At 34.9% G+C, this 16,048-nt stretch overlaps 1 protein-coding gene across 1 annotated transcript in view; it reads right to left on the bottom strand.

The window, feature by feature from the left end:
• Positions 1-16,048, bottom strand: part of l(3)80Fj (lethal (3) 80Fj) — a 770,029-nt gene that overhangs the window by 691,580 nt on the left and 62,401 nt on the right. Inside the window, exons 6-7 of the mRNA XM_090405954.1 lie at positions 14,782-14,916; positions 2,525-2,593 (exon numbers count right to left, since the gene is read on the bottom strand). Of these exons, the coding sequence (XP_090262080.1) occupies positions 2,525-2,593; positions 14,782-14,916 (204 nt within the window). The remainder of the gene's footprint in view (positions 1-2,524; positions 2,594-14,781; positions 14,917-16,048) is intronic.

Raw genomic sequence — 16,048 nt, 5'->3', positions numbered from 1 at the left:
GCCAGGAACTTTTGATATGCTTTCTTCTTTTCCTTCACTACCTCTTTAACTTCCTGTGTCCACCAGGGAGTTCTAATTTTTTTATCCTTGCACACAACCTCACCACATGCCTCTCTGGCAGAATCAATCAATGTTTCCTTCAGAGTTTGCCACTGAATCTCCAAGGTTTGATTCCTGTTCTCAAACTCTTTCATTTTCTTTTCAATAATATTTCTGTATTTTAGTCTACAGTTCACATCTGAGAGCTGCTCAACTTTTATTCGCTTTAAAACTTTCTTACATGTTATTCTTTTCAATATGAAATTCAATTTAATCCTGCTCAAGACTAAATAGTGATCACTTCCAATTTCAAATCCTCTGTACACTCTGGTGTCCTGCACCAGGGAGAAAACATCACTATCAACAATAACATAGTCAATGAGACTTTTCTTATTCCTAGCCTCTTCTCTCCATGTGAATTTGTGCACATTTTTATGTTGGAACATGGTGTTAGTAATAACCAGTCCATGTCCTGAGCAGAAATCCAACAGATATTTGCCATTATTATTAGCTTTGCTCTTTTCTCCAAATTTTCCCAAAACATTTTTGTATGTCTCACAATCATTTCCTACTCTACTATTTAGATCCCCAACAAGGACCAACTTTTCATTTTTCATTGTGTCAGTTGCTTTTTCTAAAGCCTCAAAAAATTCCTCCACTTCTACCTTAGTAGAACCTTCTGTGGGACCATAGGCACAAATAAGTCTCATTGTCCAGTTCCCCATTCTCATATTTGCCCACATTACTCTACTTGAGACTGACTGCCATTCAAGAAGATTAGCCTCGTATTTTGTGTTGAATACTATGGCTACTCCTTTTCCTTGGTTGTCATTGCCTGAATATAACATTTTGTATTTATTGCTCAGAAAGATCTCACCAGTTTTGATCTTTTTTGTTTCAGTCACCCCTATTATGTCGATCTGGTACTTATCTAATTCCTCAGCTAGCTCCATTTCTTTGCCATTCAGGCTTCTTACGTTGATAGTACCGATCTTTAACTCTGGTGATGTTGAGTTGGGGTTTGTTTTCAGATTTGTTCCAGTAGCTGACTTTTCGCTGTTCGCCCTGGTTCCCTGGCGAAAACAACGGGGGCCTTGTTTAACCGGGCGACGCCCCAGCCGGCATGAAATTTTGTCATGTTGTACCATCATTTTTTATTTTGGTTTAACCAATAAGAATACAATTTGGTTGGCTAAATCCCAAATTGCCAGCCCATCCTCGTTCGTTCAGTATCAAAGTAGATACCCAACAGGGTGCACCACGAGAAGGTGAGGATTGGACATTAGGTCAGAAGCCCTGGTCGGTTCTCCGCATTCCTGTAAAGGCTATGTGGAGGTCTCCTCTCAGTTATACAGCTTTGACCCTTAAGCACCCCGTCCTATTAAATAAATAGCCTAATATGATATGTATAAGTCACCATCTATGATTATGTAGTTAAATTTATAATGCATGCATGTATGCAAATGGCACATCAACAATGTCAATATTTAAAAAAAAAAAATGTTTGACACACCTGAGTAAAAAGGTTCACCATCACTGGTCTAGGTCAACAACACATGGCTAACACAGCTTTCTGCATGAATTACACAATAATCTTTAACATGTTCAGGTCAGGGTGATCGTAGCTTACTCACCACAAAACCAACCATCTGTCAAAAGAAGCAAATTACTGCCAATTTCATTCCTGTGTGTCGGAACTTTCGTAACAGTTTCGGAGCAGCACACAAAAGGAAATGAGAAGTTCTGTCAGGAAGATAAATGTGCAACTTGACCTTCCCAACGAACGTGTGAAGTGAAATAAGCCAATACAGCTATATAATCATATAATAAATATTATTATGAGTCTTTTCTTAATATCTTCACAATATTCTAACACAATTTTGTATGATTATTCTATTCTTGCAGGTAACCTTTAAGCAATAACATGAAGTCACCCAAGGAATTTCAGTAAAAATTTTGTTTAGTAAAAATATGGTTAACCAGCATTATAATTTTTAGTAATTATTCTTTATTTAATTATGTAACGCATGGGTAAAATCAGAAAAAATTAACGAGCAAAACTATATACAGTTGGCAGTTCAATTAACCAGTCACAAGCACTATTGAGAGTAAGTGAAAGTTCCCAAGCCTTCCAAGGGAGGGAGTAATTTATTCTAACTCGAATAAATTACTATCAAAATAACAGTCAATAAGCATTCTCTTATATCCTGTGTGTGTTACAATCCATGAGAATTTATGCTGGAACATTGTGCAAGTAATGACTAGTCAATATCCTGGAAAAAACTCATTGCTCAATTCCTCACATTTTAAAATATGTGAGGAATTGAGCAATGTGTATGTCCACATCACTACATGAATTCACTGCCATTCAAGATATTTATAGTTGTAATTAGTGTAAATAAATACACTAGTTATATTTTTTCCCTGAACACTATTGCTTCAATACATACATAAATATATACATAAATAAAGAAAATTGTATTACCAAGGCATGTACTGGAGGCTCTGTCTTGCTGCCAATTACTACCCTGGAAAATGAATCAAGGAAGGTTTTCTAAAAAATAAAATAAAATAAGAAAGGTTAATATATAATATCAAAACTTTTATAATTCATATTTTAACAAACAATATTAATACTTAAAAGAGTAAAAACGCCAGTTCTGTTCAATAATTTCAATTCATGATTTAATTACTCTTGATTAATTAAACATGCTGAAAAAGAGAAAAAAAAATAGCTAAAATTAGCTTGAAGTTGTGTAAGCAAACAAAGTTTGTAGGTGAAGTCTCTTCATGAGTAGCCTACTTGTAGAGAACTGTAGACTTCACTTCAACCGTCTCAATATCCCATTATGTAAAAACACTATGGAAGTATCACTACCCAGGCCAGTTTCAACCTTTCTTGAGGTCTGATCAGTGGAAGCTAGACTCGGGAAGATACCAGTCTTAAATCAATGAAGAAGTCATTTTTTCAGTATACATAAAGTTAGATACTTAGTAAACATTTACACAATGACAGACATTTAGCAGCACATTCCTTAAAATGGAATAGTAACTAAATACCTATCAATCTGTTTAATTTAAAACTGATTTATATAAATTCATTAAATATTATATTATGTAGTATTATAAATATTATATATTAAGACGGTTGAAGTGACGTCTACAGTTCTCTACAAGTAGGCTTGTAGAGAACTTGTAGGTTGTGTGTCAAAACTAGATCTGACTTATAAACTGTAAATTATTTGGAATTTTTAATAAGTTATTTACAGTTACTGATAACATAACTTATTATATACCACTTTAGGCAGTAGACATTTTTCATTAACCAGTACAAAACCACCACCACCAGCCTGCTAATGAGGCATGAAGTGACTCAAAGGAATGCCATGTCCAATCTCTAGAACAAGCAACACTCAAAGATTATAAAGCTTTTGGCTCACCAATGGTGGTGATACTACAGGTTTTTAAATTTAGAAATTTCTATTAAATTTAATATAAATTAAATATATATTTAATAGAAAAAAAGAAGAGGCCTGTGTAGCTCAGTGGAAGTGGCGCTTGGCTGCTCAAAGTTAGACCTAGGTTCAAGTCTACTCGCTGACTGGAGGAACTTTTTCTAAGCCTATCTTCGACAGTTCCCGAGTTGGTCGATCTCTGGCACAGGCAATTGGGTTTTCCCTCCCGGAAACTCAAGAAAATTGACCGTAGTACCCACATTATTTCAGACAATAAAATATCCTGTTAGGGTTAGGCACCAAGAGATGGCAGCACTTGGTTGCTAATCTCTTCATCAGTAGCCGCCTATAATTAATGATAGACATGGGCAAGCTATCTCTGATTAGCTACCGATGGAGATTGAACTGCCCACTCAGTCTCCAAAAGCTAGATAGGGTATAAAGCCTCACCTACTCCCTATTAGGGAATAAAAGGTGTTAGTTGATTTTTTTATATTTTATTTTTTGTTTTTTTAGAAAAAAAGATACAGACATACAATAAATATAGAAGTAAAATAACTGTCACTACATTAAAAATGATTGATTCATTTGAAGCTATTCTAGACTGAAATGCTTGAACTCGTGTGCATGGAGGCTCACATTCGTCATAGCTAAACTGCAGCTGAGTAACTATCGAGTAAGTTGTAGTGGGATTAAACTTATTCAGACAAACAGGGTTGAGTATGATTTCCATAGATTCTAATATTTTCCTTCAATCTCATCATAGCAATGGTATAAACTCTCTGAAGTCTCATTTTTATTACATGTCTGGTGGATTGGACATCATTCTGATCTGCAAAATTTAGAATTTGATTTGAGCTGAGGCCTTGGATCTTCCATATTTGAAAATGATTTGAAACCAATTTCAACTATTTAAAAATTGTTAATAGGAAGTTAGTAATGATGTAAGTTTTTTATGTAGTACTATCATAATATCTTGTACCTTGAGGGTATATATCAGGAATTTGATTATGATAATGATGATATTTATTATTCATTCATTCTTTCCTTGTACATTATGTTTGGTATCAATTGTAAAGGTATATCCCATACCATGTTGATATTCAGAATTTTAAATACCAAACAAAAAAGAAGGCATTTCTTTTTATGTCCCTCATATTTTGCTTTTCTAAGTGCATTACTCTATGCATACATATACATGCATGTGAACTTGCTATATTTTTTCCCTTTTGACCTAGGTAATCTGCACTGGCATCCCATATTATCAACCAAAGAGAACAGTTACCTGAACACTGTATATACTTTGCAATTCCAAAAAAGTCAAAAATCAGTTTGCAAGTACATATGGCAACAGATGACCATGATGAGTGAGGAAAAGCAAAAAAAGTCTTCTAATTTTGAAATTGTATTTGAAACTATACACTGTTCTAGATAACAAGGTAAAGCATTTACTACTGATTACCATTTTGTGTTTTGCCAAGGTTGACACAAACTTGTTATAACTGCAAAAAATTCCTTTGATAAATATTTGTAGAAATACAATCTTTCCCTGTCATCTACAGGACCAGAAAAATGCTTGAAGATAACAAACTGGTTCATTTATTTGGTACCAAAAACAAACACACATGTGGAAAGGAATTATCTTTCAGTTTCAGAATCATTCTGCATGAATGAAAACAATGGTTAGCAGTAACATTAACATCAGTCACATACATCATTCTAAATCAATGCTTCTCAAGCTTTCAGTATCTGCATAATACTTTTAAAGTTTTACTAACATCGGCACATCCTCTTCAAATTTTAATAACACCAGCATATCCCCTCTTAGGTAAAGGCAACTTGACAGAAGTTATATTTCATTCAAACACAAATAATTATAATGAAATTTATTTTCAGATATTTATTTCTTTTTTAACATCTGCATATAATAAAATTATCATCATCAGACATCCATGGAGTCTGACTCATCGCAGTAAGTACCACTATCACACACACAATTTATCATACAATGCATTCAAGGATGATATCTTGTTCTCCCCGTCTTTCTCCCATTCTACATAAAACCTCTTCCAGATTAATCTGGAAATAACCCCTTAGCAAGTTATGTTTCAATCATATCCACCCCTCCTACCATCCATCAGTCTTTGCAAACTATTTCCTCAATCTGACTTCATACATGTAGATTGTCCCCCTGCCCCAGGCAATTCTGACAACAAAGTAGTGCTCATCTCCTCCCCCATGCAGCAATGCTCACACAGCTACTCCCATACATGAGTAGTTTGGCATTATAACAGTGCCAAGTGGGACAGCCTGCACAACTTCTATGCCTCATTCCCATGGATGGACTATTGCTTCCGACCTTCCAACCCAAACATGTGCACCGAACTTATAACCAAAGTAATCCTCACTGGCATAGAAACATACATTCCCCACAGTACTCTGATCTGCCATTCCTTAACTAAACCCTGCTTTTCCAAAAGATGCACCAAGGCTGTTCAAATAAAAAACCAAACATATCACAACAGACTCAAATCAAGAATTCCATCCTCCTTTAGAGTTTATAACCAAGCCCAAAAGAGATGCAAAAAAACAATCAATGCTTCCAAGAGAGGGTTCAAAAGAACAAAAAGCAGGAAATTGCATAAAGAACTGAAAAATGAATGTTTGATAGTTAACGGATTGTAATTATTCTGAATACTGAGCTAATATATTTATGACTTAATTCATCTAATTGGGTAGAGAGAACTATGTGAAAGAATTACTGATGCTTTAAGAATTAAGAAGTGTCAACATTAGCCATAATCCTCAAACCTAAATAAGAAGTTACTAATATCTGAATATGAATTTTTGTAATTGTTCAATTTGATAACCTTTAGCAGATAGTTATACTTCAATATATATATTGTACTATTCCACATTAAATGTTTTCTTTTGTTGAGTTAAACTTGGTGTTTGCCTGATTTTCTTTCATTGTACCGCTCATAAAATTAATCAGACCTTTGCGGAAGCCTTAAAAGCTATTAATAACCTTGGCCTGAAGATAAAGTGATAATATAAATATATTGATGATTCATTCCTCTATATTATTTAGATTATTTAGACTAATCTGAATATGGGTTGGCGCAGTATAATATAAAATTCTTTATATTCAGATGAACATCAATCAACAACTAATGAATAAAAACGAATTTAAAGAAGTAAAGATAAGGTTAACAAACCAACACTATCAACAATAACAGTCAATGAGACTTTTCTTATTCCTTACCACTTCTCTCCATGTGAATTTGTGCATATTTTTATGCTGGAACTTTAAGTTACTAATAACCAGTCCATGTCCTGAGCAGAAATCCAACATGTATTTGCCTTTATTATTAGCTTTGCTCTTTTCTCCAAATTTTCTCAAAATAATTTTGTATATCAGGAAATTATTTCCTACTCTGCTATTTAGATCTCAAACAAGGACCAACTTTTCCTTTCTCATTGTGTCAATTGCTTTCTCTAAAGCCTCAAAAAAATTCCTCCACTTCTATCTTAGTAGAACCTTCTGTGGGACCATAGGCACAAATAAGTCTCATTGTCCAGTTCTCCATTCTGATATTTGGCCACATCACTCTACTTGATATGCCTGTTATTCAAGAAGATTAGTCTCGTATTTAGTGTTGAATACTATGGCTACTCCTTCTTTTCCTTGATTGTCATTGCCTGAATATAACATTGTATTTATTGCTAGGAAAGATCTCACCAGTTTTTGCCTTTTTTTGTTTCAGTCACCCCTATTATATCAATCTGGTACTTATCTAATTCCTCAGCTAGCTCCATTTCTTTGCCATTCAGGCTTCTTAGATTGATGGTACTGATCTTGAATTCTGGTGATGTTGAGTTGGGGTGTGTTTCAGAATTTGTTTCATTAGATGACATTTCGCTGTTCATCCTGGTTCCCTGGCAAAAACAGTGAGAGTGGGTCTTGTTTAACTGGGCAACTTCCAGCAAGCATGAAATTTTGTCATGTTGTGCCATCATTTTCATTGTGGTTTAAATCAATAAGAATAACAATATGATTGACTAAATCTCAGACTGCCATCTTCTTTTGTTCAATATTCGGGTAGATACCAAAAGGGTGCACCACGAAAAGGTGAGGGTTGGACATTAGGTCAGAAGTCCTGGTCGGTTCTCCACATTCCTTTAAATGCTCAGTTATACAGCTTGGTCCCAATAATGAGCACTATGTTAATGTATGGGATGATTCTGGTGTTCAAAAGGACTTGTACTTTCAACATGAATTATACTTGAGTAGTTTGAGTATGTGCCTAGAGAAATTTTTGTTCAATGAAAGAGTGAACATAAATAGTCAGGAAATCTAGATGTGTCTGGATAGCTGCATGAACATTTACATTAAGTTAAGAGGTTGATGTTGTGAATGTAACAGTAGAGAGAGAGAGAGAGTGAAAGAGAGAACGGAAGTAAGTTAAGATTTACCCTAGAAACAATGGAACTAAGAAATGTAGAAACTGTGGAAATGTGGTGGGGATTTGGTTGAAGAATCCCCTAGATTGCTACTTGAACACTCAACTAGGTGGGTGGTTATCCCCTGTATACACTAATGTAAAACATAAAAAGCAGAATTATATTAATGGGAATTTGCTAAAAATAGTTAATGAAATTATAAGCTTTTGGGGGTTAACAGATAGGGATTAAAGATAGTTAAGTCACTGAATTAATAACTGCACTGTTGAAAAGAACACTAACCTAACAAAAAGCAAAATATTCTTCCACTTTACAAGGCTCTGATAAGATTCCATCTGGCTACTGGATGCAGTGCATATATTGTCAAATGGATTCAAGTTGATGAGAGTGTTGGTGAACCAAGATGATAATTGGCCTATGAAACTGTTGGGTTGTTTTGCATTATGGCCATATTTCAAAACAGGTAAATTGGCCAGTTTGCCTGTTTTGTGGAAAGAAAACTCTGCATTTCCAGAAACAGAGGGAACTCTGTCACTTCCATATGAGACCAGCTAACTCACTGTCAGTTGAATAGACATGATGGTTCTTCATATCCTAGATGGGATTCAAACCTAGGTGTTTCCAACCAAGGGTATCATCAATATCAACTGAGCTGTAAAGGCTCTTCCATGTCCCTGCACATTTGAGGACAGACTAAAAGAATGAAGTCTTCAGAGTTGGAAGAATAGATGGAAGTTATAAGTTGGTGAAGAAATGATATAGTACTGATATGAGCAAGATTTTGCAGTTTACGGCAGGTGTAGGTAGAACAAGGGATTATCCATGGAAGCTAACAAATGTGAGTTTAGAAAGTGTATGAGATCCATGTTCTTTTCATGGCAAGTGGTATGTGAAATGGGGCTACCATTAGAAGTTGTGAATGCCTCTTTGGTGAATATGTTCAAGAAGATATGATAGGTATTTAGGTACAAGGGACGAAGAATCCTTTCAATGAGTCCTCAGACTTCTTAGAGGAGTCCGAGAACCCCTCTAAGAAGAAATGCCTACACATGCAAAAAAAAAAAACTGGCAAATTCAAATGGTGTGATAATGAATGATAGTCACTTCTTCTGTAGCTTATCCTGCTTCAGTATGGTTGCTGTTTCTAATGAGTCTCCTCCACATCCTCCTGTCTTGGGCTGTAATCACATCCAAGTTCATCATCTTCAGGTCCTCCTCCACCAGCTCTGCCCATCTCTTCTTTGACCATCCCCGCTTTCTCCTCCCTTGCACATCCATCTACATGACCTTTCTTCCCACATACTCATCCTCCCTCCTCATCACATGACCAAACCGTCTCAACCTTGTCTCCTGTATCTTCACTCCTAATTTTGTGACTATCACTGTTCCCCTTACAAAGTTATTTCAATGAATGATAGCCAATATAGAATGTAATTATAAAAATGCACCTTTTTACAACTGCATAACACAACAATTTCCTTACTTTTTTTTTTAGATCATTACTTGTAATAACACTCTCACCTATCCACACATGCCACAAATTTTAGCATAATATGTGAAATAAAACAATGCAATACAGCTGGCTTTCAGTATAGCAAACTCATATGGACCAAAGATCTGTTATTGCAGATAATTCGCTATAGTGAATTCACTTCAACCTCTATTTCACAGGTACAGTGTTTCAGCACTGTGTCTGTTCTACAGGTACTTCCATGGTCACTGCTCTGGTGAATTGAAAGCAATCATTCCTCCACTTTCTGTTGTACCTGTTAATACAAAAGTTGCAGCTGTTCAACACTCCTTTACTGTGCAACTACAAACACATCGAACCTGCTACTATTCATCCTCTTTTATTCCATCCACTTCTGTCTTCTGGAACAGATTTCTTCATGAAGTATTCACAAACAACTACAACCTGCAACTCTTTAAAAAAAGATCAATCTCAGGACTCATCTGCACCCCACACAGCACTGATATGCTCATAGATTCTTTGATCTCTTGTGTATGGGACCAATAAGAAGTATCTCTTTTAAAATAAAAATTTTTAAATAAAAGTCTTCATAACTTTTAAACAATCTGTTCCAGTAAATGAATTTGTAGTGATCTTTGCTGTAGTAGGAGTTAATCATCATCATCATCAAATTCCTGCCATGTACCCTCAAGGGGTGTACAGGATATGATAGTACTAGATGAAAAAAATTACATCATTACTAACTTCCTATCTACAATTTTCCTCTAAGTCAGTCTGTTACTTGTCAAGACTCCAACATTATCAGATCTTATATTTCTATCATCTAAGGCACTTTGTACCATATCAATCCACCTATATCTTGGTCTTCCTCTGGGTCATTTTCCTGCCAACCTGGCAGAGAACACTTGTTTTGCTAATCTTTCTTTGCCCATTCTGTTTAAGTGACCATACCACCTGAGATTAGCCGTGCTAACGCATTCCTGGATGTTGACAATGTCAAGTTCTTTCCTAATATCCTCGTTTTTAATATGATATTGCCATTGATGCCATCTGTTCATGCCTATAATCTTTATCAGGACTCTCATATCTGTGGTCTCTAGTCTTTGGTCAAGTGTTTTACTTCTGACCCAGCTCTCAGATCCATAAGTTAAAACTGGTTTGAACACTCTTGTATACAGCTAATTTAGTGTGTTCCGACTAATTTCTCTCTTATTCCATATGAATTTATTCAATTGACTTCCTACCATACCAGCTTTGCTGATTCTGTTGTCTATTTCTATATTGAATTTACCATCTTCACTAAAAATCGTGCCTAAGTAGCTGAAATGTTTCACTTGTTCCACAGATTCTCCATTCACAGCACAGTTGACATTTTCAATGATTCTGCCTATTTTCATTGTCTTTGTCTTTTTATTGCTGACCTTCATACCATATCTATTACAACAGCTATTCAATTTAGTCACAGATTCTTGCAGACTTGTAGCGGATTTATTTAGAAGTATAACATCATCCGCATAAAGCAAAGAGCTGACATTAACATCTCCAATTTTGATATCATGTTTAATACCACTTTCCTTCATAATGTGATCCATACAGATAATGAATAACAGAGGGGATAATGTACATCCTTGTCTCATACCAGATTTAACATTAAACCATCTTCCTGTACTTCCTACAATTCTAACTGCTGACTCACAACTCAAATAAAGACTAAGTATTGCTTGATATAATGCCCCATTGACACCATATAACTGCAGCATACTGAATAGCTCTTCTCATTTGGCACCTTGTCATATGCCTTTTCCAAATCTACAAAACTTAAATACAGATCTTTATTATATTGCCATGCTTTCTCGACTATTTGTCGTAAAGTGAAGATCTGATCCTGACAGCCTCTATTTGGCCTGAATCCAGCTTGTTCTTCACCAAGCTTTTCTTCAACACTTCTTCTCAACCGTTTCTCAATTATACTTCCATAGATCTTGCCAGGAACACTCAGTAGGGAAATACCTCTGTAATTCTCACATTCAGTTTTATTTCCTTTTTTATATATGGGTACTATGAGAGCTCTACTCCAATCATTGGGAATTTGGCCCTCTGTCCTGGCTTTCTGATCTATGCAGTGCAGCCACTGTAAGACTCTTATACCACCATACTTCAGCATTTCTGGTCGAATATCATCTACTACTGCTGCCTTTCCGCATTTCAAGCCTTTGATGGCTTTTCCTACTTCAAGTATGGATATGTATTCCTGACTGCATGCCTGGTCAGTGTTTTTTACCACTGTGCTGTCATCACTGCTTGTTTCATTTAGCAGTTTTTCAAAGTAATTACTCCATACTTCAAGGATATCTTTTTCTCCCATTTTCATGTCACCTTTATCATCTCTATCTCCTTTTACAGCACTCTTTCCTCCATTCCTTAGCTTCTTCAACAACCTCCAGAATATTTTGCCACCTTCTAGATATTTATTTTCTATATTCTTGCCAAAGTCCTCCCATGACTTTTGTTTAGCTAGTTTTACACACTGTTTAGCATTCTTGCATTTGTCTCTGTATTCTCTAAGAACACAAGCTGACTTATTTGACAGGAACTTTTGATATGCTTTCTTCTTTTCCTTCACTGCCTCTTTAACTTCCTGTGTCCACCAGGGAGCTCTGATTTTTTTATCCTTGCAGACAACCTCACCACATGCCTCTCTGACAGAATCAATCAATGTTTTCTTCAGAGTTTGCCACCGAATCTCCAAGGTTTGATTCCTGTTCTCAAACTCTTTCGTTTTTTCTTCAATAATATTTGTGTATTTTAGTCTACAGTTCACATCTGAGGCCGCTCAACTTTTATTCGCTTTAAAACTTTCTTACATGTTATTCTTTTCAATATGAAATTCGATTTTATCCTGGTCAAGACTAAATAGTGATCATTTCCAATTTCAAATCCTCTGTACACTCTGGTATCCTGCACCAGGGAGAAAACATCACTATCAACAATAACATAGTCAATGAGACTTTCCTTATTCCTTGCCTCTTCTCTCCATGTGAATTTGTGCACATTTTTATGCTGGAACAAAATGTTAGTAATAACCAGTCCATGTCCTGAGCATAAATCCAACAGATATTTGCCATTATTATTAGCTTTGCTCTTTTCTCCAAATTTTCCCAAAATATTTTTGTATGTCTCACAATCATTTCCTACTCTGCTATTTAGATCCCCAACAAGGACCAACTTTTCCTTTTTCATTGTGTCAGTTGCTTTTTCTAAAGCCTCAAAAAATTCCTCCACTTCTACCTTAGTAGAACCTTCTGTGGGACCATAGGCACAAATGTCTCATTGTCCAGTTCCCCATTCTCATATTTGCCCACATTACTCTACTTGAGACTGACTGCCATTCAAGAAGATTAGCCTCGTATTTTGTGTTGAATACTATGGCTACTCCTTCTTTTCCTTGATTGCAATTGCCTGAATATAACATTTTGTATTTATTGCTCAGAAAGTTCTCACCAGTTTTTGTCTTTTTTGTTTCAATCACCCCTATTATGTCGATCTGGTATACTTATCTAATTCCTCAGCTAGCTCAATTTCTTTGCCATTCAGGCTTCTTATGCTGATTGTACCGATCTTGAACTCTGGTGATGTTGAGCTGTGGCTTGTTCTTAGATTTGTTCCAGTAGCTGACTTTTCGCTGTTCACTCTGGTTCCCTGGCGAAAACAACGGGGGCCTTGTTTAACTGGGTGACGCCCAAGCCGGCATGAAATTTTTTCATGTCGTACCATCATTTTTTATTTTGGTTTAACCAATAAGAATACAATTTGGTCGGCTAAATCCCAAAGTGCCAGCCCATCCTCGTTCATTCAGTATCCAAGTAGATACCCAACAGGGTGCACCACGAGAAGGTGAGGATTGGACATTAGGTCAGAAGCCCTGGTCGGTTGTCCGCATTCCTTTAAAGGCTATGTGGAGGTCTCCTCTCAGTTATACCGCTTTGACCCTTACTAACAATTTCACTTGGGGATGGGGGAACATACTAAACAACATTATCACATTTTAATACCAAATGTTTAAACAAAATTGTTGCATACAATTAATATCAATCTTTATACATCAGATGATACAATGAACACAAAAATCAAAAGAGTTTTTTTTATATTCTGAACTTAAAAAAAAAAAAAAGCAATTCATACAAAAACAAATTAAATCATATTAATAAAGTGAAAAGATGTAATTATATTTTTAATGGCCAAATACACAAAGACGATATATAAAAATTAGTCAATTTTTGTATTGGTCTTTGGAGATTTGCACATGTGGCATGACTGCCATCAACATACATAAAATGGTGTGAAGTTTCCCCATTTTGACCAAATAAATTCTCTATAAAGTATAGTGTGCTGATTTTTATTGATTTGTTTGTATTAATTTCATACATCTTACTTTGTCTATAAATTGCGGCCTACAAATCAATAAAAATCAAATGCATAAAATTTATTTTATACAAAGTACACACTGGGCACTTTGCAACAATGCTAGTTAAGGGTCTATTAAATTCATTTTGTCTATCTGTTAGTCCAGTTACCTACATAATTAGTCAAGACTGGGCAGATTTTAAAAGGAAATTGGTACTTGTAATCTTGCCTAAAATTTGTCTCAATTTTGGTTTTTATTTGAACATTTTTATTCCCAAAATATATAAAACAATTTGGGCTGTACATATTTACATGTCAGACAATCAATAGTCTAGCCTACAGAGAACAAAAAAAGAAGAAAGCTAGATTCAACTGTTGTGTTAATGAATGATAATATATTTAGCATATATGGTAATAATGTTAATCAAACTAGGTGACTGAAGTAGTCAGTTTAAATGATAACAGTTAAACTGACAACAAAAATGATAACATTTTTGATCAGCTGTGTAAATAGGATGGCTGTGTAATTGCACCTTTTTTTTAATATAATTTGGATATCTATTTTTAAAGTTTTATATTCAAAATAAAATATATTCTATGAATTCTAAAAAATGAATAAATGACCAAATGGTATATTAGCAAAGTCTGGATGGGATAAATAAGAAAATAAATACAAATAAAGGTAGCTGAAGAATAGTACCAGCCAAAAATTGCAAAACTTTCTTGGTGGTCTTATTTTTATGTTTAACTTTTACATAATTATAAAACAGTAATAAAAATTAATAGTTATCATGTCTCATTTCTGTGTCCATCCAGGGATGTACAGCATTACCACAGTCTGACACCAGCTATGTTTAACTATCATGCTATTGTTATATTTACGACCATAAACATGACCATAACATTATAATGCAGAATTCTTAATGTAAAATATTCTAACCTTCATACCTTATATTTCAAAATGTGGTTGCCAGATTTATCTTCTGAGAGAAATCTTATCAAATAGCCCCACAGAATTATTGAACAGAAAGATGGCTCCAAGTCAGAAAGATGCGAAATGTATTTTTCAAGGACAGATGGATGCTATATTAAAAAACAATATATATTAAATAAAAATGTATACATCAATGTGCAAATAATTCAATTAATTAAATATGTTTTTCAACCTAATACAAGGTTAAATATTTCTAATACTGTGATTTGAAACCATAACTAAAAATAACTAAATTAAATATTTATGCACTACCATTTTGCAACCTTAAGGTAACATTCTCAAAGGCATTTTACACACTCTAAACTGAAAATGAAATGGCCTTGAGAACATTCTCAAGACAACCACATACATGAAAGTGACAGTGCAACTCGTAGTAATCTTCTGTGATTATTGATCATGAGAAGGGGAGGTTGCTGCAAAATTTTGTACTGATTGTGTACCACACAATCAGTTTCTGTTGCAGTTAAATGGGATTCTATACAACTAGAGCCACTTTCAATTAGTTTATGCTTTAAAGTGAGATTTAAATTGAAATTGCAATTTTGTGAATCAGTCTAGCTTTCTTTCATCTACTGAAATGGCCTAAAAGTAGACTAGCCCAACAAATTCTGGACTACTCTACTTTTATGCTGCTGGTAGTGAATGCATTCATGTTCTTTCTTTCTGACCAAGGTGATCTCCAAAATACTACGTCCTACAAATGACAGGAAATACTGTAGGCACCAAGGATGGAGAGATGATCCTGGAAGCCCTCGATTTCTCTCAGGAGGTAGAAAATATTCAGATATCTGTTCCAGTGATTTCTAACCTTTTTTTGGTCCATGCACCTCTTTTACCATGTCTGAATATCATTCCCCCCTTTCCAATATTGTGTGACTAAAAGGTGCGTTCAGATAAAATGGACCAATATTGAAAATCTTTCATTAATTTTCTATATTAGTACATATACATTCACTGGGATTATTTTTATGATGGAGGTTTACACATTTAGTAGCAATAGAAAATGTTGGTTGATAGATTTTAAAAATTGAATAAAAATAGTTTTCTTATATTCATAACTAATTAACGGACAAAACTACTTCAATAAACAAAAAGTGCAAAAGAATGACAGGATATTGCAATTCATTTTATTCAGATGAAAAATCTGATTGTTTTTCTTTCACCGATTCTTGGATACAAGGAGAAGTGGTTGAAAGGGCACAATATAGGTCATTTTCAATC

This window comes from Typopeltis vanoorti, chromosome 16 (genome assembly GCF_054136105.1).
Source record: "Typopeltis vanoorti isolate ZY-2024b chromosome 16, IOZ_Tvanoo_1.0, whole genome shotgun sequence".
Taxonomy (NCBI): Eukaryota; Metazoa; Arthropoda; class Arachnida; order Uropygi; family Thelyphonidae; genus Typopeltis; species Typopeltis vanoorti.
Note: the sequence above shows the minus strand (reverse complement) of the source record. Positions and strands in the feature narration are given on the sequence as shown.